The 24,887-nt window shown below is 48.8% G+C and overlaps 2 protein-coding genes across 2 annotated transcripts in view; one reads left to right on the top strand and one right to left on the bottom strand.

Moving 5' to 3' along the window:
• The window catches only part of LOC309337153 (uncharacterized protein C3orf49), a 503,307-nt gene that overhangs the window by 42,820 nt on the left and 435,600 nt on the right, over window positions 1-24,887 (bottom strand). The window lies entirely within an intron of this gene.
• Window positions 10,181-24,887, top strand: part of PRICKLE2 (prickle planar cell polarity protein 2) — a 266,815-nt gene continuing 252,108 nt past the window's right edge. Inside the window, exons 1-2 of the mRNA XM_081852494.1 lie at window positions 10,181-10,861; window positions 11,517-11,602. Coding sequence (XP_081708620.1) covers window positions 10,820-10,861; window positions 11,517-11,602 — 128 coding nt within the window. The 5' untranslated portion in view covers window positions 10,181-10,819. The remainder of the gene's footprint in view (window positions 10,862-11,516; window positions 11,603-24,887) is intronic.

The following is a 24,887-nucleotide window of genomic DNA, read 5'->3' on the forward strand; positions in this document are numbered from 1 at the left end:
CTGCTCTCCTCCCCCCCCCCCCGGTGCTGGAGCATGAAGCTCCTCCACTGACTCTGGGCAGCTCCCAGCAGAATATGAAAAACACGCTAAAACATCAAACATTAAAAACTTCCCTAAACAAGGCTGCCTTCAGATGTCTTCTAAAAGTCAGACAGTTTATTTCCTTGACATCTGATGTGAGGGCGTTCCACAAGGCGGGCGCCACTACCCAGAAGGCCCTCTGCATGGTTCCCTGTAACCTCACTTCTTGAAGTGTGGGAACTGCCAGAATGCCCTCAGAGCTGGACCTCAGGGTCCGGGCTGAACGATGGGGGTGGAGACGCTCCTTCAGGTAGCAAACTGCAGTTATCTGAAAGCGGAATTGGTGCTTCCAAACTTCACTTCATGACTGCACCAGATGGGGGGAAAGTGGGGTGGTGATAGCACGATGATGGCACAGTCAGGCAGTGGCGTAGCGTGGGTTGTCAGCACCCGGGGCAAGGCAAGTAATTTGCGCCCCCTAACCCGTGGATTTGCGCCCCCTAACCCGTGGATTTGCCCTAACCCCAGATGTTGCGCCCGGTGCGGCCGGCCCCCCCTGCACCCCCCACGCTACGCCACTGCAGTCAGGACAAGACTTTGGGGCAGAAGTGATGGGTTTGACTCATCAGAATGATCAGGAGGGAGCCCCTCATCACATCCCCATATGCAGCAGACATGGTTCACCACATTCTGAAAAAAGTGAAAAAAAAATACCATCTAAAGAGCAGCTTCTAACATAACAGTCTAAAATTATCTAACTGCACTGCTGGTGAATGATCCCAAGCTTCATTCACATAGCACTAAACAATGCTTCAGTGTGACGTCTGATTAGAAACATTTTCTTTAAAAAAATATTTCTAAAGATAGTTCCCCCTTGTTCATCTTTTTAAGCAGCAGCATTTTCCAGCAGCAACAGTATCCCACAAAATACATTCAGGTGGTCCACAGCATGCCCATATTAAAATATTCATATTGATTTTAACTGTATTTTTATTGCTCCTTTTATTTCCTGTGTTGTTTTCTGTTCTATGACCCTCTGAATTCTATGGAAATCAAATTGTAATGCAATATAAGGAATAAAAGCAGCAATACAAACATAATTAAAAACCATACAGGATCTACCACGGTGCATTACAATTAGTACAGCAGGCAGAAAAATCCTTACACGGTCGGCCAGGGCACTCAGCAATTTTCAAGTGGGCAGGGGGAGTGAGAGGATTGCTGATCATGATACATTTAAAAGCCCTTTAAGTACAGTACTAAGAGTCACTAAAAGAAGGTTTGAACACTGCAAAAAGCTCTCATAACACCATTTCTGGAGCTCTGTGCCTCCAGTTCCCATCACATAATTAGTCCAGAAGGAAACGATCGTTGATGGTCTCAGAAACCACTGAAACACCCAGGAGAACAGGGGTTTTTTTTTTTGGTCTGTTACATTTGGTTAGATTTGTTACGTCCCTCCACAGTTCTCTCCTCACCTATTTTTAGAGGAAGAGAGGGGTATAAAATTAAGAAAATACTTTATACTCACAACAACCCTGTGAGGTAGGTTAGGCTGAAAGACAGTACTGGCCCGAGGTCTCCCAGTGAGCTTTACGGCTGAGTGTGGATTACTTTACCCTGCTTGTGTCAGAGATACATACAGATTGTTATGTGTGGCACACACCAATCCTAGAGCCATAGAATTGTAGAGCTGGGATAGACCCCTGTCATCTAGTCCATCCCCTGCAATGCAAGAATCACAGCTGAAGAATTCCTGGCAGATGGCCATCCAACATCTGCTTAAAAACTTCCACTGTAAGAGAGTCAAGCACCTTCAGTGACAATCAGCAGGAATGGAGTAGGTCAAAGTTGTCTGAAAGAGTCCGACATGCACAACTGGACTCCATGACTATCAGATACAGTGGCACCTCGGGTTAAGAACTTAATTTGTTCTGGAGGTCTGATCTTAACCTGAAACTGTTCTTAACCTGAGGTACCACTTTAGCTAATGGGGCCTCCTGCTGCTGCCACGCTGCCGGAGCATGATAACCTGAAGCACTATTTCTGGGTTAGCGGAGTCTGTAACCTGAAGCATATGTAACCTGAAGTGTATGTAACCCGAGGTACCACTCTATGGGCAAGCAAGATTTTGGAACTTGTCCACAGTATGGGGTACAGCTGTCAAGTTTCACTCCTAATTCCACTTCACCTCTAACATTTGGAATATATCTCCATAATTATGCCTGAGGGAAAGCACGGCTGCCTGAATCCGTCCTGCGAGGGTGCAATTCCTGCCCCTGTGATCATGATTAAGGTAAAGGTAAAGGACCCCTGACAGTTAAGTCTAGTTGTGGCGCTCATCTCGCTTTATTGGCCGAGGGAGCCGACGTTTGTCCACAGAGTTTTTCCGGGTCATGTGGCCAGCATGACTAAGCCGCTTCTGGCGAAACTAGAGCAGTGCACAGAAACATTTATCTTCCCGCTGGAGCGATACCTATTTATCTATTTGCACTTTGACATGCTTTCAAACTGCTAGGTTGGCAGGAGCTGGGACCGAGCAACGGGAGCTCACCCCGTCACAGGGATTCGAACTGCCAACCTTCCGATCAGCAAGCCCTAGGCTCTGTGAGTTAGACCACAATGCCACCCGCGTCCATCATGACTACTACGCTCTTAAATTTCCTTCAGAGCCAATGCCAGCTGTGAACAAAAACATTTAAGGCACTTACTACATTTCCTGGGAGATGGAAGCTTCAAACAAAAGCGAAGAAGATGGCTGGAAGAGGAAAGGGGTCTGCCATTTCACCCTAAATCAGGGCCAGATTTAGGTTTGATGAGGCCCTAGGCTACTGAAGGTAATGGGGCCCTTTATTTGTCCAGCTGTCCTTTGTCAACAACAAATTGTTGCTGTTTTTTGTGTATTATATGCTATATGGTAATTTATGGACCTAACAGGTAATCTAAAGCCATTTGCACATAACAAATAGGAGCCTACACAACATAAAACAAAACACTGTTGCTGTATGTAGGTTTTATTTTATTTGTTTTTTATCATAATTTTTTGGAAATGTACATCCAGGTTTTTTTCCCTTTAATTTTTTTGGGGGGCCCCCAAGAGAATGGGGCCCTAAGCTATAGCTTGTTTAGCTTATACGTAAATCCGGCACTGTCCTAAATAGAGATAAACTTAGCAAAAGAAAGTAATGAGATGTAGCTTGTGTAGCCTTTCAAGTCTCTCTAGTTCTAAGAGCTCAGGATTTGGTACATAGGAATGAAGTTTCCCTGGCCAATAATTTGTCTCTGGAGGTATTACAGAATGCTAACAAACATTCTAAATTGCACAGAAGTTTAGATTTAGACAAGGTGGGGGGAAAGTGCAGCCCCCTCCCTTCATGCACACAATTTGCCTTTGGTGGGAAGGGGTTGAAGATGCACTCCTTAGTCTTTCTTCCACTGAACACTGTCCCCCAGAGCTACAGATCTCCCCTATGAACTAGGATCCTCCCAAATACAGTCGCTGTCTCTTTCCTGCAAAATCTGGGAAGGTGATTGTCTGCCCCTCCCCATATGAATTGACCCAGACCCTGTGATTGCCATCTGAGGCCTTCTTCATGTTCCTCCTCCACAATAGGTCTTGAGGGTGGCAACACGAGAATGGGCCTTTTCTGCGGTGGCTTCCCAGTCGTGGAATGCTCTCCCTAAGGAGGCTCATTATGTATCTGTCAGAAGCCCCCCTTCCCCCCTCCCCTTCCCCCCTCCCCTTCTTCCGGTGTGGGTTCTGGGTGCTCCAGTGTTGTGGGGGTGAGTGCAGGGTACAGTTCTTCCCCCGTGGCGTGCAGCCAGCCGGATAAGTCCGGGGAGTCCTCCATGGTCCCGTCGACGGCGATCTCCTCTGCTTCCATCTCTTGGGAGGTGTGTTCGAAACCTGGATCTACCCCCAACTCGCCCGGTGCCCCCCCTTCCTCTGTTGTCTGGGGTGACACTGCGTGCCATGGTCCCCTCGGCAGTTCTCTGCGCCAGCCCACCTCAGGTTGATCCTCCCACCAATAAGATCCACCTGTACCAAACCCTGAGAGGGATCCCTCTGGGGAGCTGGTCTCCTGTGACGCCTCTTCAGCTGAAGAGAAACCCTGGAATGTGCTGGTTGACAGTGTGGGTGTGAAAAGATATTCGTCGAAATAATCCGCCGGCATGGGCCTGTGTGGGTACAGTGCGTGGAACTCGTCTTTGAGGTAGTGCTCCTCCACCGCATAGTACGGTACCCAGTTGTTGGCGCTGGCCGGGGTACCTTCCCTGGCTAGTAGATATTCAGCCCCCTCTTCCCCCCATCTCGAGTCCAAGATCTCCGTGACCTCGTTGAGCGGCTCCTCCCTCGGCGGCCCCCCCCTTGTGGGTGCGCCTCTGAGTGGGCTAGGAGCTGTCCCTGGTGCTTGGAACCTGTGAGGTGCCTTATAAGGCGTGAGCACCGATCTATGAAAGACCGGGTGCATTCTGGATCCTTCCGGGAGTGTCAACCGGAAGGCCACTGGGTTGATCTGTGCCTCGACTTGGTAAGGCCCTAGCTGCTTGTGTCCGAGCTTCTTCTTAGCTAACGATCTGGCCGGCACTGCCTGGGCTGCTAACCAGACCCAGTCCCCCACCCCTATGTCCTCACCAACTCTCCTGTGTCGGTCTGCCTGCATTTTGTAAGCTTGTTTAGCTAGCTCCAACTGCCTTCGGAGCTGTTCGTGGACCTCCTGTAACTCCGCCGCCCAGTCCTCAGCTCCCTGCGGCTCCCCCTCCCCCACTTTCTCTAACCCCGGGAAGGTTCTGGGATGCCGCCCATTGTTGGCGAAAAACGGTGTCACCCCCGTGGACACGTGCTTCGTGTTGTTGTAGGCAAACTCGGCCAGCAGTAGATAGTCCACCCAGGTCGAGGGCTGCTGGTTCGCGTAGCATCTCAGGTACTGCTGCATGATGGCGTTGACCCTCTCCGCTTGTCCGTTGGTCTGCGGGTGTCTCGCCGACGATAGGTTGACCTTGACGTTCAGGATGCCCATCAGCTTCTGCCAGAAACTCGAGATGAACTGGCGCCCCCGGTCGGACAGGATAGACCGTGTTAGGCCGTGCACCTTGAACACGTGGTCTATGAACATCTTGGCTGTCTGTTCCGCTGTGGCCACCTTCGCGCAAGGAATGAAGTGGGCCATCTTGGTGAACAAGTCCACTACCACGAGTACCGCTGTCTTGCCTCGCGAGCTGGGCAGATCTGTGACGAAGTCCAGGGCCACTTTCTCCCACGGCTCAAGGGGCGTCTGTAGCGGTTCCAGCAATCCCGCCGGCGGCCTGTGTACTGGTTTGGCTCTTTGGCATGTGTCGCACCTCTTGACGTAATCCTCGACTTCTCCCCTCATCTTGGGCCACCAAAAGTCTCTGGCTACTAATTCCACCATCTTCTCTTTGCCGAAGTGCCCAGCGCTGGGTGCGTCGTGTAACTGCTGCAGTACCTTCGCGCGGAGGTCGTCTCCCGGCATGTAGAGGGCTCCTTTGCGGATGAGCAGTCCGTCGCGTATCTGAAACTGGTCGTCCTTTGCTATGCCGCTTCGCACCTCCTCCATCTTGGATCGTACGAAGGAGTCCGTCTGCAGCGTGCGACATACTGCGTCCAGGTCCACTCTGCCTCGAGATACTGCGGCTTCCTGGATAGCGCATCCGCCATGATGTTGCTGTCTCCTGGGATGTATTCTATTCTGAAGTCGAAATCTGCAAAGAACTCCGCCCATCGGATGTGTCTCTGGTTCAGGAACCGCGTCGTACGCCAGTACTCCAGGTTCTTGTGGTCCGTGCGAACTTGCACTGTGTGTTTGGCTCCGATGAGGAAGTGCCGCCACGCCTTGAAGGCTGCATGAATGGCCAGCAGTTCCCTGTCCCAGATGGTGTAGTTCTGCTCCGACTTGCTGAGTTTCCTGGAGTAGAAAGCGCACGGCCTCCAGTTTCCTTGCGGATCTTGCTGCAACAGGACTGCCCCCACGGCTCTGTCGGAGGCGTCCGTTTCAACCCTCATGGGTTTGCTGGGGTTCACATGTAGAAGTTGTTCTTCGGATGCGAAGAGTCGCTTGAGCTCCTGAAAGGACTTCTCCGCCTGCTCCGTCCAGATGAACTTCTTCTTCTTGGAGCTGAGGGTGTCTGTGATGGCCGCCGTTTGCATCGCGAAACCCTTGATAAACTTGCGATAAAAGTTGGCAAAGCCGACAAACTTCTGGACCTCCTTCCGATTGCGCGGGCTCTTCCAGTCCAGCACTGAGCGGACCTTGGCGCTGTCCATGGCGAGACCCCTGTCGGACAGCTTGTAGCCCAGGAAATCCACCTCCGTCATGTCGAACTGGCACTTCTCCAGTTTGGCGTAAAGTCTGTGCTCCCGTAGCCTCTGCAGGACTTCCTTGACATCTCTCTCGTGAGCCTCCTGCGATTCCGAGAAGATCAGGATGTCGTCCAGGAAGCAGACGCACTTCTTGTAGAGGAGCCCCGCCAACACGTGATGCATGAAGGCTTGGAAACAGTGGGAGCCATTTTGCAAGCCAAACAGCATAACTCTGTATTCGTAGGTGCCCAAAGGCTTAAACATGGCCATCTTCCACTCGTCGCCCTCCCTCATGCGTATAAGGTTGTACACCCCTCGCAGATCCAACTTGGTGAAGATGCGACCCTTCCGCACCGTCGCCAGCAGGTCATCGATCTTGGGCATGGGGAACGCCGTGGGCTTCGTCCTCGAGTTTATGACCCGGTAATCAACTACAAGCCTCTTTTGGGGCGTGTCTTTTTTCTTCACAAAAAACACGGGGCTGCCCCCCACCGCTTTGGATTCTCGGATGAATCCCCGCTTCAAGTTGAGTTCTATGAACTCCCTGAGTTCCTGCAGTTCATCTTCAGACATGGAATACAGTTTTCCAGTCGGCAGCGTCGCCCCCGGCAGGAGGTCAATCTTGCAATTGTATGGTCTGTGGGGGGGTAGTTTGTCCGCCTCCTTCTCGCAGAAGACCTCCAAGAATTCTCTGTATTTGTCGGGTACCGCTTGCAGCATGCCCAAGTGTAACTGCGTTCCATCTTCCGGCCCTTCATCTTCCTGGGTGGGCAGTATGCAGTGTGCTGCGCAGTAGGAGGAGCTGAAAGTCAATTGGCGCTGGTACCATGCTAATGCCGGACTGTGCCGGTCCAGCCAACTCATGCCCAACACTATGGGCGTGTCTGACAGGTGGGTAACATTGAAGCTGATGACTTCGCGGTGGTTTCCAATTTGCATCACCATTGGCGGCGTTTGCTGTAGCACTTGTCCCCCCAGAAGCTCTCTGCCGTCGACTGTCACTACTTTGAGGGGCATCGTGGCAGGCAGGAGCGCTATGCCATGTTGCGTGATGAAATCCACTCCTATAAAGTCTGCATTGCTGCCAGAGTCAATGGTAATAGGCACTTCCATGGTGAGGCCATTGGGAAGCTGGAGCGCTGCAGTGAGCTGCACCACTGGTTTGGGTGGGAGGGGGTCTGTGGGCTGTAAGATCTCTGGGGACTGCTTCACTGACTCGTCTGGCTGGGCCCCAGTGGCTCTGCTTCCAGCCAGACTCCGTCGTTTCCCTGCTGTGGTACATGCTGCTGAACTGCTTCTGTAATTGTCACTGAGGCTGCAGTGTGCTTGTGCAACCTCTGGGGACACTCTTTCGCCATGTGCTGAGCACTGTCGCAGATGTAACACTTCCTGTTCCCTCTAGGAGGCTTCGTTTTGACTGCTCCCGGCGTTAGGGCTCTGGCTGCTGACTGAGCCTTGGCACCACCTATCTCCATCGGCTCCTCTCCCCCTCCCAGTGGAGGCGTGGATTGAGCGCGCGCTGTGTCCCTGGGAAAAAGAGGAGGTGCTCTTGCTGGCGTGCGTCCCCAACGTCCTTCGTCTTTGCTCCAGGAACGTTCTTCCAGACGCACCCCAATCGTCAGCGCCCTCTGGACCACTTCTTGAGTGCTCTGGGGTCTCTCCCCCCTTGCAATTTCGTCTTTCACAGCCCCATTCAACCCCTCCCAAAAAAGGCCCCTGACGGCAGCTGAATCTTTCTCCCATCCCAGCGCGTTGACCAATGCAAAATAGCGGGAGTGATATTGCCTCACAGTGGCTCTGCCTTGTTTTAATCCATGTATCTCTTTCCTGGCAACATCCACATCTATCGCTGATAAAAAACAAGCGTCCATCGCCTTAAGGAAGGCTTTTGCATCTTGGAGAGCTGGGTCCTTATCTCGCCACAGATTACGCAGCCACGCATGTGTTCTTCGGTAGTCATCTTGTCTTGCTTTCGTGAGCTCGCGAAGCACCAATCTTCACCCCTCACTGCGTCCACTCACGCTGCGAGGTTTTTATGGAGACGGGACTTACTGTCAGAGCTGCCTCTAGGTCCCAGCTCACAGAGGACCAACGCCAGGCTGATGTTATGTACAAAAGTCTTTATTGAAGTTTAATTTCCATTTCAAAGCCAGAGCGTGCAGCCCTACGTCTAGACTCTAGATCGGCGACTCCCGTCTGAGTCTCCGCCCCTTCCACACCAGTTTAAGATCCTAGCCCTGCTCCACCTCCTGCGCTGCTCTCTTCTCCTCTGGGTCCTCCTGCCCTCTGGGGCATTGCCCTTTATGGACTCTTCCGACGCTGAGTCGCTTAGCTCCTCCCCCTGCCTCCGGCGTGCTTTAGGACCCGGTTCCCAATCCTCACTCTCTGCTGTCCCGCGCTCCTGTACATTTGAACTTGCTTCCCGCGCCAACCCAGTGACCTTTCTCCTAACCGTTACACTACTTCTATCACTGCTTCCCTCTTCCGTGACACTGGCCGGATCTGACCTCCCTTCCGTTGTCCGACTCTCCGAGGGAGGCGTGGTAGACTCTGCCTCGTCTCCTCTCCCTGATGGGGAAAGCACTGGCCCCGATGCCTGGGACTCTTCCCCCCCACTCTGCTCTGGTGGGGAAGCTGGTCCTGATTTCCAACTACTGCTCTGGGAGTCCCTGCTGCCCCCTTGCTCCTGGGACGTTCCCCTTGGGACCCCCCTGCCCCTGGCCACTGGCGCTCCCTTCTGTGAATCTTCCCATTCGCTGGAGAGGCTCATGGAATCCCTCGGACCACTGTCCCCTCCTACGCTCCCTTCGGATTCCTCCCCCTCGCTCTCCATCTCCCATCTTCCCTGTGCCTCAGCTCCTGAGCCCCTGACAGTATCTTTATCATTTCTCTTCTCTCAGGCCTTTGGCCAGTTAAGCAATCTATGGACATTTAAACTAGGGAGAGGTGTTGTTTTTGTTTGTTATTATGGGATGTCTTTTTGTGCATGTGTTTTATGTTGTAGACAGCCCTGTGCACTTCACACGAAGGGCTGCCTGGAAATTTAATAAATAATAATGGTAATAATAATAATTATTATTATTCAGTGACCACAATCACCAAGGTTATTCCTGAGAAGATGCTGCAGCCATGGAGAGCCCAGCCCATACCAGACATTCTCTACCCTCCAGATGTTGCTGGACTCCAACTCCCATCAGCCTTGACTATTGGCAGTGCTGGCTGGGGGGTGGGGTGGCAGATGTAGTTCAGCAACAACTGGAAGGCCAAAGGTTCCCCATCCCTGGAGATGGCATTTCTCAGTCTGGCTGATTACTTGGGGCAAAAATGGCCTTGGGAAGCATCACACGGACACTGAATTGACCCTACAAACCAGTCCCAAGCGACCCTGCATGCCCCAGCTCCCTCTCCCCATGGCTGCCTGATGCTGTACAGATGCAATGTACTATAATGGTAGTACTATAATGCAATGTACTGTCTAATGTAGTTGGGAACCATCCGAGAAAATGAAGACAGGTAATGCTTTCTGCAGATGCACGACCTGCATTTTATGACGCCATAATTTTAGGATGTTTTCGTAACGTTATGGCATGCGGCCAATACTGTTATTCCATGAATTGGCAGTTGACTCTTATTTGTGAATAAATCAATGTATTCCTACAGATTGAACGGGCCTTGCTGTTTATAGAAGCATTACCTGCGTAGCACATCTATCTCATTCTCTCGCCTCTCTCACGCCCCCACCCCCAATTCGGATCGAAGCTGGCTTTGGACACATAAAAATGCAATATTTCCTAAGACGGTGCAGGATCGATACCGGACAGAGACGGATGGTGCGTGCGGCTACCAACGCCGTGCGCAAACCCGGCTTCCCTAGCCGGCGGCGGGAGCGGAGTCAATGTGGGAGCGAGTGTTGCAGGGCAGGTGGGCGACCCCCCCCCCCCAAATCCCACGTGGGCCGCGTGTGCGCAACCCGCAAGTGAGTGAAAGTGGCACCTGGAGAAAGCGAAGGCAGAAGGGAGAGGGGACACTGGAGGCGCCAGGTGCCAACTAGCCAGAGCGCAGGAACGCGCTAAAGCGCAACGCAGGCGAGGTGGTGGTGGCCCCCTAAGGAGATGCCAGAGGAGGAGCAGGCAGGCGGCAGGACGCGTAGGGAAGCATCAAGGCGCTAGAGCGCATTGAGGAGCAGGCGGCGGTGACAGCACGCCTGGCCCCGAAGGGCGCCCGAGACACGTGAGGGGAAGCAGCCGGGGGCCGAGTGGGAGGCAAGCAGGCAGGCAGGGCTGCGAGGGGAGGGGACAGCCTGCGGGGGGGGGCGGGGGAGGCGAGGAAGCAAAAGCGGAGCGCCAGCAGCTGCGCCGCGGCCCCTCGCTCGGAAGGCGCAGCAGCCTCGGCTCGCCCTGTGCGCAGCACGCGCGGCCACCCTAGCCAAGCCGAAGCGCGCCCAGGCCGGCCGGACAGCCCCCTCTCGCCGCTGCCATGTTCAGCCGGAGCGCGCGGAAGCGCCTCTCCAGCCGATCGGTGAGTCCGCGAGGATCGCGTGGTCTGGGAGACCCGGTGGATGGGGGAGAGAGCGGGGTGGGAATCTGCCGCGGGTCTAAGATTATTTCGTTGTCTGGGCGGGGGGGAAAGAAATGGGTCCCGGAGAGAGAGCCCACCCTGGCAAGCAAGAGAGACCCCCTTCGTGCGCCCTGGCCAGGGCACCTCCTCTCCACCCCTCCACCCTTGGAACAGCTTGGTCCGGGACCCCCCGCCCCACTGTGGCGCCCACCCGCTTCCAAAGGCAAAGCCCCAGCCATGGCTGGGTCAAAGCCCCTTGACTTGCTGCTCCCTTTGTCCAAGGCGCGGGGAGAACCGGGTCAGTTTCCCACCAGCTGGACCTTTTCAGATGCTAATCATCTCCTTCCACCACCCAGCGCTACTCTTCCGTGGAGGGAGATGCCGTTTCCCGTTGGAGCGATTTATTAAATTTGTCTTTAGATAATTAAAAAAAAATGTTTGCAAACAGATCTACTCCTCATTTTATCAATGGGCGAGCAATCAGCTGGTGCGTCTTTAACAAGGTTGGGTCTCTCTCTCTCCCCCCCCCCCCGCCATTCTTTCCAGGGAGGTGGGAGAGGGAGGCAGAGAGCATGTTGTTTGTATTCATGGGGTTCCTTCTTTTTCTTCAATGAAGTTGACCGCCTTGGGTGAGCTGGAACGAGAGCGGCCTTGCAACAACTGCGGTGACCAGTGCCCGGGCTTTGCGCTTCATAAATGGAGGTAAGGAGACAAACGTTTCTCTCTCTCTCTCTCTCTCTCTCTCTCTCTCTCTCTCTCACACACACACACACACACACACACACAGTCCCCAAGGAGTTGTGAAAACAATGAGAGGCAGAGTGCAAGCTCGCTGGAAAGCCTTATGCCCTGTGTGTGTTTGTGTGCTTTAAATGTGATCTCTGGACGTGTAATAAAACTTGGTGGTTGGTGTTGTTGATTCCTCCCTGTCATATCGGTGTGCTGTTCTGTTGGGTTTGTTCAAGACTTCTTTCCGGCTTGTGATCATCCTTTCCAGCAGTCCTCTGTGGCATTATCTGCCCCAGGTCTCACCACAAAGATCCATAATTATTACTCCTGTTGCTTCAGTTTTGACGAACAACATTGGGTGGCATTTCTCTACGTGCTTCATTTGTGAGCAGGACCTGCCCTTTGTTTGTAGGTTTTTATGTAGTGACAGGTGCCTCTGATTTTAAGAAAAGCAACAACTCCGAAATCCACAGTCGGGCAATACTGACCAAAATGTCACTAAAGAGTGTGCAATCTTTTGAATTTTCCAGAAGTCATCTTCAAGATAGATGGTCTACAAAGCAGAGGTTGAGAATTGCAGGGTTGGGGGGGGGGGTGTTGTTACAGAAAAATTGGTAGGCTCTTGAAGCCTATATTTTGTCGCAATCTGAAGATGGTTACCTGACTTAACCATTAACCAAAAACAAACAAACAACCTTCCTTGCATTAGTGATGTATTGTCTTCCTAGCGATAGTGTGATGTAGTGGTTAGGGTGCTGAACTAGGACTTGGGAGACTAGGGTTCAAATCTCCACTCAGCTATGAAACTCACTGACCTTGGAGATCATCAGTCCCTATCTCTCAGCCTAACCTACCTCACAGGGTTGTTGTGAGGACAATATGGAGAGCGGGGAGAGAGGCTTGGATGTTACCTTGAGCTCCTTGGAGGGATAGAGGAGCAAAATCAGCCAGTAAAAATAAAATGAGTGCTGAAGAGGGCACTGGAACTGTAAACCAAAGAAAGAAAGAAAGAAAGAAAGAATTCACACAGATGCAAGCTGTCTCTACATATGTAGAAGTGTGGAGAAGCAGTGGCAGACCTTGGGGGTCTCAAAATTCAGCGACGCTAAAATTCGCCCCCCTGCCTCTCCCCCTTCCATTCTGCATCATAGTTGTGGTGCCCCTTGTGTCACCCTCAAGGCTCTGTGCCCAGTGTGACTGAACTGGTTGTTGTTGTTGTTTAGTTGTTTAGTCGTGTCCGACTTTGTGACCCCATGGACCAGAGCACGCCAGGCACTCTTGTCTTCCACTGCCTCCCACAGTTTGGTCAAACTCATGCTGGTAGCTTCGAGAACACTGTCCAACCATCTCGCCCTCTGTCGTCCCCTTCTCCTTGTGCCCTCCATCTTTCCCAACATCAGGGTCTTTTCCAGAGAGTCTTCTCTTCTCATGAGGTGGCCAAAGTATTGGAGCCTCAGCTTCAGGATCTGTCCTTCCAGTGAGCATTCAGGGCTGATTTCCTTAAGAATGGATAGGTTTGATCTTCTTGCAGTCCAGGGTACTCTCAAGAGTCTCCTCCAGCACCATAATTCAAAAGCATAAATTCACACTCCCCTAAATCTGCTTCTGGGAGTAGGGTACACTTGTTGATTTGTACAGCTCAGTTATTGTGTACAGAGCCTGGACACCTGCTGAATACAACGTGTGAACCCCTCTGTGGCCACTTGAGAGGAAAGTGAATTCCTAAAACCGCTGTAGCTACAGTTGCCAGGTGAGCTTTCTTTTCTCTTCGTCTGCTGGGAAAGGCAGTGGTACTCTCGAAGCACCAGCGCAGTTCTGGACTCTGCTACAGACTTTCTGGATCCGCTGAGAGTGCTTCACTGTTGCGCTGTTCAAATGTGCTTGCTTTACTGTATTTTTAAGTAACGTGGATGCTAATTTTAATGTTTCAGTGAAATGGTTTGATTGGACATTTTTATTTCCATGCTTTTACATTGTTTTGCAATTGGTTTTTATACATGTAAGCTGCTTAGAGGCCGGCTTTGGCAGTTAAGCACCATATAAATTCATGAAGGTCAATAAGAATACACCAGCCTTCCGCAAGCTGGTAACCCTGCCTGCCCAATATGTGTTTGGACTAGAGCAGTTAATAGTCAGGACTGATGAGTGCTGAAGTCCAACATCTGGAGAAAACATGTTGCCTACCCCTGTCATATACCTTAAGGATTCTGACCATGGTTGCCTTTTCCTTAACTGTGACCCAGAACCGTAAGATGGCAACAACAGCTTTTGTTACAGGGAACCAGGCAGAGGGCCTTCTCAGTAGTGGCGCCCTCCCTGTGGAACGCCCTCCCACCAGATGTCAAAGAAAAAAACAACTACCAGACTTTTAGAAGATATCTGAAGGCAGCCCTGTTTAGGGAAGCTTTTAATGTTTGATGCACTATTGTATTTTAATATTCGGTTGGAAGCTGCCCAGAGTGGCTGGTGAAACCCAGCCAGATGGGCGGGCTATAAATAATAATAATAATAATAATAATAATAATAATAATAATAATAATAATTATTATTATTCCTACCCAGATGCATAGTGTGTGTGGAGGGGGGGGGAGGCCTAACAGGGCAATTGCTTGGGGTACAAAAAATTTTAGGGACTCATATAATTGTAGAGTTGGAAGGGACCACAATTGCCATCTGGTCCAACCCCCTGTAATGCCAGAATCTTTTGTCCAACGTGGGGCTTGAAACCACAGCTTTTAGATTTAGAGTCTCATGCTCTACTGGCTTGAGCTATAGAGCCAAGTGCCATTGGTTAGTTGGTTTGTTTTAATTTAGTTTTATTGTATGACGTTGCATAAGAAAGTATATTATTGAAAACCGTAAGGCATCGTGCAATTATCCGCAAGCTGATTTATTACTACTGTATTCTTTGAGAGGTGGCCATACACTCTACATTTATAAAACCTGTTTTGAAAAACAGTACTGTACATAAACATTTAACATGATGAGCCATTGGTTTTGTGTGGCACCTTTGTGTGGTGAGCCATCAGAACCAGAGCTTGGGACATCTTATCAGTGAAGTATTTTCAACTCCCCACCCCACTGGGCCCTTTTGGACAGGAACGCTTCTTGCGTGAATAACTTCTTCCTGGCTCTGCTTCGGTCCTTTAACTCTGACTCACCTCTGACAGCTGCCTGCAGCAAAGCCCTCACATCTTTTTGCAAGATCTGCATGTTTCTGTGCAAGAACGTCTTGCAATCGCCTTACCATAGGGTGAGAAACTCCTGCAACCCCATGGTACAGCCTGTCTCATTACATGATTCATTGTGGGTTGAGTGGGTGCATTTGCAGTTTGCTGTAATAGGACATTTTCTACTGCTGGCTGCAAGCCCTGCTTAGATGGAGGAGCCATTATAGTTCGAAAGCACATCAAAGTGCAAGTAGATAAATAGTACCACTCCGGCGGAAAGGTAAACAGTGTTTCTGTGCACTGCTCTGGTTCGCCAGAAGCGGCTTAGTCATGCTGGTCACATGACCCAGAAGCTGTACGCCGGCTCCCTCAGCCAATAAAGTGAGATGAGCGCCGCAACCCCAGAGTCGTCCATGACTGGACCTAATGGTCAGGGGTACCTTTCCCTTTTTATCCTGGCAATGCTGTTGAGAAATCTTAGGGAGAAAAGCTACCATAGACCTGCTGGTGGCGGGGGCGGGGGGAAGTATCAGATTGGTGGGCCCAAGAGACAGAGCCTTTTCTGTGGTGGCTCCATCCTGACAGGATGCCCTTATGCAGGAGGGATTACTGGCAACCTCCCTATTTTTATTTATTATTATCGTTGTTATTATTTATTGAATTTATATACCACCCTATACCTGGAGGTTTCAGGGCGGTTCACAGAAAAGATCAACATAAAGACCACTAGATAGATAGGTAGGTAGGTAGGTAGGTAGGTAGGTAAGTAGGTAGATGGCCAGACAGACAGGCATAGACATAGACATAAAGATATAATCAAAAATATATAATTTTAATTGGTGCTGATTTTATCCTTATGGCTTTATGGCATACTATTGTAATGCTCTTGTTTTAGTTAAGTGATATGGTATGTATAAAGATAGTGGTTTTTTTCTGTTTCCCCTTTTATTTGGTAGACGATCTTGAGGACAGGTTTTTTTAAACTCATGCTATTTAAAAATAAATATAAACAGTCCATGGTTCCAAGCTTTTCTTTCTTTCTTTTTTTAATAATATTTATTGAACATTTTCAAATATAACAGAAAAAATAAAAAATAAAAAAATAAAACATCCATTTTATAACCTTATTTTCATTAGCATCTTGCCAGGACTTCCCCACCTCACCCCCTCTTGTATTCCAATTCCTTCAAATAGATTCAGCAAGTCCTTACCCCAAATTTTAAACTTATTATAGTTAACCCAATGTTAAGAATGTTTTTCCATCCCCTAAAATTGACCCCGCTCCCTTCCATGAGTTCCCCTCTTTAATGTGCAGAACAGATTAAAATAAAAGAAAATGGAACAAAGAATAAAATATAATTTAACACCCTTTGGATTCCAAATTTCCCTCCCCCCTTTCCCGGTTGCGTTCCCCAATGTCCATCAATGCCTGTTGTCATCCTGGAGATCCCACATCTAGGCCGAAATCCTTCACAAGTCCACTTTGCCGTCTTTTTAATAGTCTTTGCCGTCTTTTTGATCATCTTTAGTTTCAAGCGTCCAATCTTGGAAAAGCTCTATCTCAAAAAGGTCCATTTTTTCCATCCAGATCTCTGTATTTAAGAGTAAAAACTCCAATTTTGTTTCTTTAGACCTTTCAAATCTGGATGTCCCAAATGTTCCCACTTCCAGCTTTGTCCAATTCTTGTTGTTCATGTTGTTCTTATTATTCTCTCTCCTCACTTTCCTCTAGTTTCTTTTCCTGCTCTCCTGCAAAAATGTTCCAATTCCAAAAGCTTCTAAATCCCCTACAGAGGCTTTGTTATTCAGGAACAAAACTTTACGTCAAGTCCCTTCCATTCTTCAATAGATAAATCTATTGTCTCCTTTAGTGTAGAGACCTCTGTAGACAAAATAGTGTTCCATTTCTGCAGTTTCCCAGGAGATAAAAAGTCCAATTCAAATTCCATGCCAGCTATACTTGTAGTGTCCCACAGCCCCTCTAGAGGGATTATAATAACTCAGTTTCCTTCCAGATCGCACCCAACAGTCAAAGTAACTTGTTATTCCTTGTTTTAAACAATTTATATCTAATTTGTAACAAATGTAAACGGCAAAGTCCTCATAACAAAGTTCTCTTTATTCTTCAGCTTTGACAGCTCCTTTGACAGCTGTCAAAGCCTCTGTTTCTCCTCTCCCGGCGCTCTCGCGGATCGCTCCCGGTTCCCGGGGGGGGGGGGGTTGCATTTTAGCTCACGTTCTACTTTTCTCCTCCAGCCCAGTCTTATATTTTTCCATCGTGAAATTAGTGACTTTATCAAAATAAGGTAGCACTCGATCTTAGTTGTTAAATCCTTTGCTTTAAATCCTCTACAACAGGGGGGAGACTGACTTCCTTTTTGCACCTCCCCCGCTCGCTCCGAATTCAATTTTTTCCCCTTTTTAAGTCCAGTTTCCAATTACTCACGGGTTGTTCTTTTTAATCCGAATTTTCAATGGAAGAAGTCAGCGCTCTCCGCCAAATGGCATGCGACTTCGCTCGGTAGGGGAAGCGGAGGACACATAGCACCACACCCCCCCGGCACCCGCTCCGTAGCCTTTAAAAAGGCTCCTTCACGGGTCGGGGGGCCGCAAACGGTGCCCGCCGAGTCACCATGCCCATGGGTTTCAGCGCCCATGGTTTTTGAGGGTCCCCGCGACGCCGACGCGGTAGAACCCAGCCCCTGCCGAGCAGGCTCCCTCCGGAGCTCGGAGGGAGTCCGCCATTCGGCGATGACGCCAACCCGGAAGTCCCATGGTTCCAAGCTTTTCTTCCAGTTCTCCCACTCATATTTGATGGCATAGCTGCCCATGGGTAGCCAAGTTGATGCCCTCTAGATTTTTTTTTTAAAAAATTATATTATTCCTTAGATTTATTCATGCCAACTCTTAATTGCTCTCATGGTCCGGGAGACCATGGTTGGACTACAGCACCCATCACCCCTGGCCCCTGACCATGATGGATGGGGCTGCTGTGCATTATAGCCCAACATCATATGCAGGCCACCAGGCTGCACCCAAGAAGCGTATAGTCCTGTTCAGAAGTTCCCCTCACTGTGTATAGGGCTAATATGTGATAAAGGGGAGCCACACTAGGGTGAAGGTGTTGTTATAAACAAACCACAATGCAGCCAACCGAATGCAACCAATGAAGCTCTGGAACCCTCCAATCTCTTGCAATGCCAAAAATAATATATATATAAACAAATAAAGGACCTACTCACTTGATGCTGACACAGAAACTTTGCACAAACACTATGCAATAGAATGAAAGATCATGATCCACCGTCTCTCTCTCTCTCTCCTCTCTTACCAAATGTAAACAAACAGTGAAAAAGACTCTATGAATCAAAAGGAGACATGCTCTATGCACTTTTCCATGTTTATTTGTGTTTTGTTAACACAAGGGCTAATATTTGGAGAGGGGATGGGCAGTAGGGTGACCTCAGGCTGATGCCTAATTCTCCTATGGTCCAGGGCTGAGGCTGTGCACATGGAAGGGCTTAAGAGACCTCACAGGGTCTCTTCTGGCTGTTTCCCTTGTTCTCATCCACGGAGCTGACCAAAGGCATTTCCCATCTCCAAAAAGAGCCACACAGAGGAGACCTTTTCCAATATGCAATGTGGAGGTATCAGAGCTGCACAGATGTGAGAAGATCTATTTGCATCTCGTTTCGTAGCAGTGCTGCAGTTCTGTTGGGCTGTCTCTGCCTCTGCAGGTGAAGACAAGCTGGTGTGGCGCAGTGGTTCAAAGTGTTGGACCAGCACCTGGCAGACCAGGGTTCAAATCCCCACTCAACCATGAACCCCAGGAGATCAAGGTTCAAACCACTCACACACTAGGTGACCTTGGGGGCCAGCCACTGCCTCTCTCAGCCTAACCTTTGGGGGGGGGGTAAATGAGGAGGGGACCTTCCAAGACACACTTTCTTTAACCATATTAATGACCCAAACCAAGACCTTGTTATACCAAGCGCCATCACCCAACTGAGCTTCATCTCTTCCATCCAAGATGACATCTATGCCTAACCTATGTGAATGTGTGCTGGTTCGTTTTTGAAAGCCACCTAAACCCGCAGTATTAAATTGGAGGGTTTTAAGCAGAGGTCGGATGGCCATCTGTCATGGATGCTTTAGCTGAGATTCTTGCAATGCTACTCTACAATTCTATGAATTTTGTATGTTAATTATGCATTGCATGAAGTCCCTGGATCAACAGCCAACTAGTTTCACTGTGAACCCTTGAGATACGATTCCCTCACCCCCTTGCTTCCCCCCACCCCCACCTCGAGAACCAGCCAAAATATGCCATCGCCACGAACCAATACCCTCTCCTAAGGAGGAAGAGGCAGAACATCATCTCCTATATTACACTGGGCTCCAGAGGCCTTAGAATCATAGAATCATAGAGTTGGAAGAGACCACAAGGGCCATCGAGTCCACCCCCCTGCCAAGCAGGAAACACCATCAGAGCACTCCTGACATATGGTTGTCAAGCCTCTGCTTAAAGACCTCCAAAGAAGGAGACTCCACCACACTCCTTGGCAGCAAATTCCACTGTCGAACAGCTCTTACTGTCAGGAAGTTCTTCCTAATGTTTAGGTGGAATCTTTTTTCTTTGGGACACCCCAAAGCCCAGCATCTCTGCAGGGGACACCCCCTTCTCCCCAGTAAAGAGGATGGGGACTTGCTTTTGTGGTCATGCTGGCTGGCTAGAGGAGATAGGGACACTCTTTGCGGATTCCCTGTTTATTTACTTCTGTCATGGGCACCTGACTGGCCACTGTGAGAACAGAATGTTGGACTAGATGAGCCATTTGCCTGACCCAGCAGGGCTCCTAGTATGTTCTTGGGATGACTAACTCATGGCCTGGAGGCCTGATTGAATCCCCCCCAGCAAATTTTTCTAATCAACTAAGGAGGGGATGCAGACTGTGGGTGGGTGGCCACTCCCAGCATGTCGACTTTAGCGGGTTGGCCAAGGTTGAATGCTGCCTCTGGGCCAAAGAAGGCAGCCTTAGTCAGAATCAAGTTCTTTACTTACTTATTTATTGAGCAATTACACTCTCATTGACCCTTAGAAATATATGTGCTGAAGGAAATCTGATGTTGGGATTATTTGCCCCCATTGGTGACTAGTTATTCCAGTGTGAATGGCTTTATACTTTCTGTGCATCTAATCTATAATTTGCCATCTTGCTCACTTACCTTGCCTGAAAAGATTTTTTGGGGGGAGTTCTTCACAGCCTGTTCTGGTGTTCAGAACAGCCCCGAATAATTTGGCTTTTGTGATTTTGTATACAGAGGGGAAAGCTACAAGCCTGTTTCAGCCACATTAAAATGCTTGATAAAGCTAAAAGAAAACAATAGGTTTCAAGGGAATGTACAGCTTAAGGAAACAAGGCTAGATCAATTAACCACTGGGGTTCTTAAGCTTCTTTCTCGTAATCTTTTAACTGTACAGTTTTTGCTGTTAAATGTAAATTGGACTTGGGGCTTCAAAGATGGGAATTTACAAGATACCTCGGGGAGGCTAGAGTTCTAAGCCTGTGATACATTCAGAAAGCAAATTGTCCCAATTGCTGATGCAAGCGTTGTGCATTTATTATCATTATGTGGAACCTTATGCTTCCTAATTAGCCATGATTTCTTTTTCGCCATGATCTGTGCTGCCATTTTATTAACCCGGGCAAAAATTGCTGTGGCTAGAAGATCAAAGGGGATGTTTAAAAGTCCTTCGTGAAAGGAGGAGAATGTCTTGACTGACGATTGAAAAATATTCCTGGATCTATCTTTCTCTCTTCCTCCTCTGTAGGATGCATCACTTAAAAAGAAAAAAGAAAAATGTAATTCCAAATGTTCTCTTCGGAGACACACATTTCATTTTATGTGATTTCATTCCTCTCCCTTTAAGAGCTAATTTGCACCGTACTTCTAGTTTGTTATTTTAATTTACAGGATGTGGCCTGTTTTACAATCTGTCCTTTCCTTAAATTGCTTTCAGAAACATTCTCCTGAAAGTACAGTTTCAATTAGAGCAATTATCCATACAAGTGGGGGGGGGGGGAGAAAAGAGTACCATCTTATAGTCCAGCCAATTGGCAGCAACAGGAAGTTGCCCTGGGGGCCTCTCAGCACCCCCTCATCAATGCTGACTCCTCCTTTCTCCCTGCCCCTGCCATCATTGCCCCTTCCTCCTCTGTGTCTGTGTTGGCATCCACCTCTTCTCCCTCCCTGCTGTTTGCTAGGAGATCCCACTGGCCTGCCGATCTTCCCAAAGCTGGCTTTTAATAGAGTGGAGAGGAGAGAAGATGGGAGAGGGGCTGGAGCCACCCATCTCCTGTCATAATACTGATGTTGACAGAAAGAGGGGACGTGCTGCAGGCCTTACAAAAGATGTAAGGCCCTCTAATTATACAGCAGATACCAAGACTGAAACATAATACATACTCAACCCCCAATCTTAAATGGGATTAAATACAAAATACAGTCGTACCTTGGAAGTACAGTGGTACCTTGGGTTAAGTACTTAATTTGTCCTGGAGGTCCGTTCTTAACCTGAAACTGTTCTTAACCTGAAACTGTTCTTAACCTGAAGCACCACTTTAGCTAATGGGGCCTCCTGCTGCCGCCGCACCACCGGAGCACGATTTCTGTTCTCATCCTGAAGCAAAGTTCTTAACCCGAGGTACTATTTCTGGGTTAGCAGAGTCTGCAACCTGAAGCATCTGTAACCTGAAGCGGATGTAACCCGAGTTACCACTGTATATATATTGGAAAAGCCCTGTTGGATGTTCGGCTTCCAAAAATAGTTCGTAAACTGGAACAGTCACTTCCGGGTTTGCGGCGTTCGGGAGCCAAAACATTTGAGAACGTCAGTGCCCAAGACTGTCAGAGGAACCAAACTGGAGTGGAGAGGCATGATTTTGGCATCCCCTTGGGTGACCTCACTGACCCCTCGGTACACCCCTTGACCCGCTTTGGAATATGGGGGTTCAGATATTTCCATCAGGAAGCCCAAACACTGTGCTAAAAATGGACCATTTCCCAGAACTGTCTTGTTTTGACTCGTAGAAGCTCTCTGGGCTCTCAGGCCGAGTTCTTTCTGAGTTTTAGGGGCGATGCCAGTTATTGAGTTCCTACTACAGTGGTACCTTGCTTGTCAAACTTAATCTGTTCCAGGAATCCGTTTGACTCCTGGAACGGTTTGAAAGCCAAAGCCAGGCTTCCGATTGGCTTCAGGAGTTTCTTGCGTTCAACCGGAAGCTGCGGAAGCCCTGTCGGATGTTTGGCTTCCAAAAAATGTTCGCAAACCGGAACACTCGCTCCCAGGTTTGTGGCGTTCGGGAGCCAAAATGTCCGAGTACCAAGACAACCAAGGTACGACTGTACCTCAGTGCAGATGCTCCACTTCTGAGCAATAGGCCCTTTCAATAGCTCTGAACTGCGACACTCACAATGTTTTTACAAACCTCCAGGCTAATGTTATGCCCCCGTTTTCTGATGTCCAGGCTATGTGTGGCGTTGCTTATGTAGCTGGAATGGCACCAAGCTGGCCCAAGAGCGAAGAACAGAAGCAGGCTGGCGGAACTGCAAAGTTTGCAGAAATACATACATATATATATATATATATATATATATATTTGCTTTCGTAGATTTTCACGGGTACAGGAATGCAGGTTTTGGTGTCCTCGGGTGTCTTCCCGTGTAAAAGTTGGGGTGTCTAGGCGACGTTTCGACGAGGTCTCACTCGTCATCTTCAGGCTGGTGCTTTCGGCTTCTTGTTACTGGAACAGAGCAGGATCTCAGTGTTTGAGTTCCTATAAATACTGTAGAGGGGGTGTGGTGTATAGCCTCCAATGTTCTGGGCAGAGAGGAAGTTCCCAGGCTAGTGTGCCTTTTCTTCTTTTGTTCCTTAATTACTTGAGAGATATCTTGAGTGATTTCTTGAGTGATATCCTGAGTACCACTTAGGTGGGTCATTAGGTGTGGATTAGTTGCTAAAGTCTTTGTGTCTTGACCTCTTGAACTTTGTGAAGAGTTTTCATGAGAAGATGGCTGTACTGTACTTAGTTGTGCTCTGGCTTGGCTTCGTGTATAGGGGCGAGCTGTGGTTTTGTGGCTTGTGTCAGCCAGATCTGTGTAGGGATTGCAGGGGGGTGCAGCATCCGGAGGTGCCACCATGGATTGGCTACTGGATGGTGTCTGTAAACACCCCCCAAAAACCAAGACACAGAAGAAAACAATGGCATGGCCCTCCTTCCTTATATCAAGGGCACTACAGATAAAATTAGCAAAATCCTCCATAAACACAATATCAAAACAGCCTTTTGCACCAACCAAAAAATAGCCAATATCCTCAGAAACCCCAAGGATAAAATCCAGTTGGAAAACCAAGGGATCTATGAAATACCCTGCAAAGTCTGCCCAGCCACGTACATTGGACAAACAAACAGACGAATAAATGCACGTATCGCAGAACACAAGAATGCCGTCAAAAAAGAAGAAAAAACTTCCTCTCTTTTCCAACACATGAAAGAAACAGGACACGAAATTAATTTTGCAGATTCCAAATTGCTCTTTAACACGGAACATCACCACAAGAGAATAATCATGGAAGCCATCGAGATAGAGAAACACCCTCACAACATGAACAAGCGTGACGACACATCCCGCTTGCCAGACATCTGGAAATTAGCCCTCCCCACAAAAACTGACACCAGATCCAGAGGCACACAGAACGCCAACACCAATCAACCACACCAGACCCAAACCCAGACCCTCTCCACAGATGAATTACAGACACCATCCAGTAGCCAATCCATGGTGGCACCTCCGGATGCTGCACCCCCCTGCAATCCCTACACAGATCTGGCTGACACAAGCCACAAAACCACAGCTCGCCCCTATACACGAAGCCAAGCCAGAGCACAACTAAGTACAGTACAGCCATCTTCTCATGAAAACTCTTCACAAAGTTCAAGAGGTCAAGACACAAAGACTTTAGCAACTAATCCACACCTAATGACCCACCTAAGTGGTACTCAGGATATCACTCAAGAAATCACTCAAGATATCTCTCAAGTAATTAAGGAACAAAAGAAGAAAAGGCACACTAGCCTGGGAACTTCCTCTCTGCCCAGAACATTGGAGGCTATACACCACACCCCCTCTACAGTATTTATAGGAACTCAAACACTGAGATCCTGCTCTGTTCCAGTAACAAGAAGCCGAAAGCACCAGCCTGAAGATGATGAGTGAGACCTCGTCGAAACGTCGCCTAGACACCACAACTTTTACACGGGAAGACACCCGAGGACACCAAAACCTGCATATATATATATATATATATATATATGGGGAGTGGGACTTTAAATGGAGGGGGAGCCTCAGAAAGCATATAATGAGGACTGAGCATGCTCAGTAGCCATGGAACACTGGGGCAACAAAAATGGGGTTGGAGAGAGGATTGAGAACAGCCGCTGGAATCGAAAACTTGTAATGCTTCTCGCTGCAACATTCTGTTGCAGTTCCTTCTTGTTGGACTAGCTAGTGTTCATTGTGGGTGTTGCTGAAGCTCCTGTTCGATTTGTTGTTGTTGTTGGACATGCTGAATCCATAATTTGAAAAGAAAAGAAAGATCACCTGGAATTGCCCCTAATTTCTCTGTGCTTGCTCTGAATCTCTGGAGATGTTTCTTTAGTGTGTGTGTGTGTATTTGTATATGTCAGAATATCTGAATACCTGTCCGCGCCATAGCAGTTGACTTGCGATGATTAGATTTCATAGCTAACCAAAGTGCTTTCTTATTTTAAATACCTGAGAATTTTCCACACAGAAAATCATCTGCAAACCAGCTGAGATCTGAAATATTCATCTGCGTATGTTGTGGAAAGTCCCAGGGATGTCCTTGTATCCCCCCCCCCTTTTTAAACAGATGAGGAGAAGTAGCTGTGGTGGCACTTGGAGAAGGTGGCATTGTGTGTGCAAGTGAAATCCTGCTAACTCCTAGGGAGTCAGGTTGCTGTTTCTTAATCAGATCTGCTTTGCCTTAATCTGCCTTCCATTCA

This window comes from Podarcis erhardii (genome assembly GCF_964252035.2).
Source record: "Podarcis erhardii genome assembly, chromosome: 2".
Taxonomy (NCBI): Eukaryota; Metazoa; Chordata; class Lepidosauria; order Squamata; family Lacertidae; genus Podarcis; species Podarcis erhardii.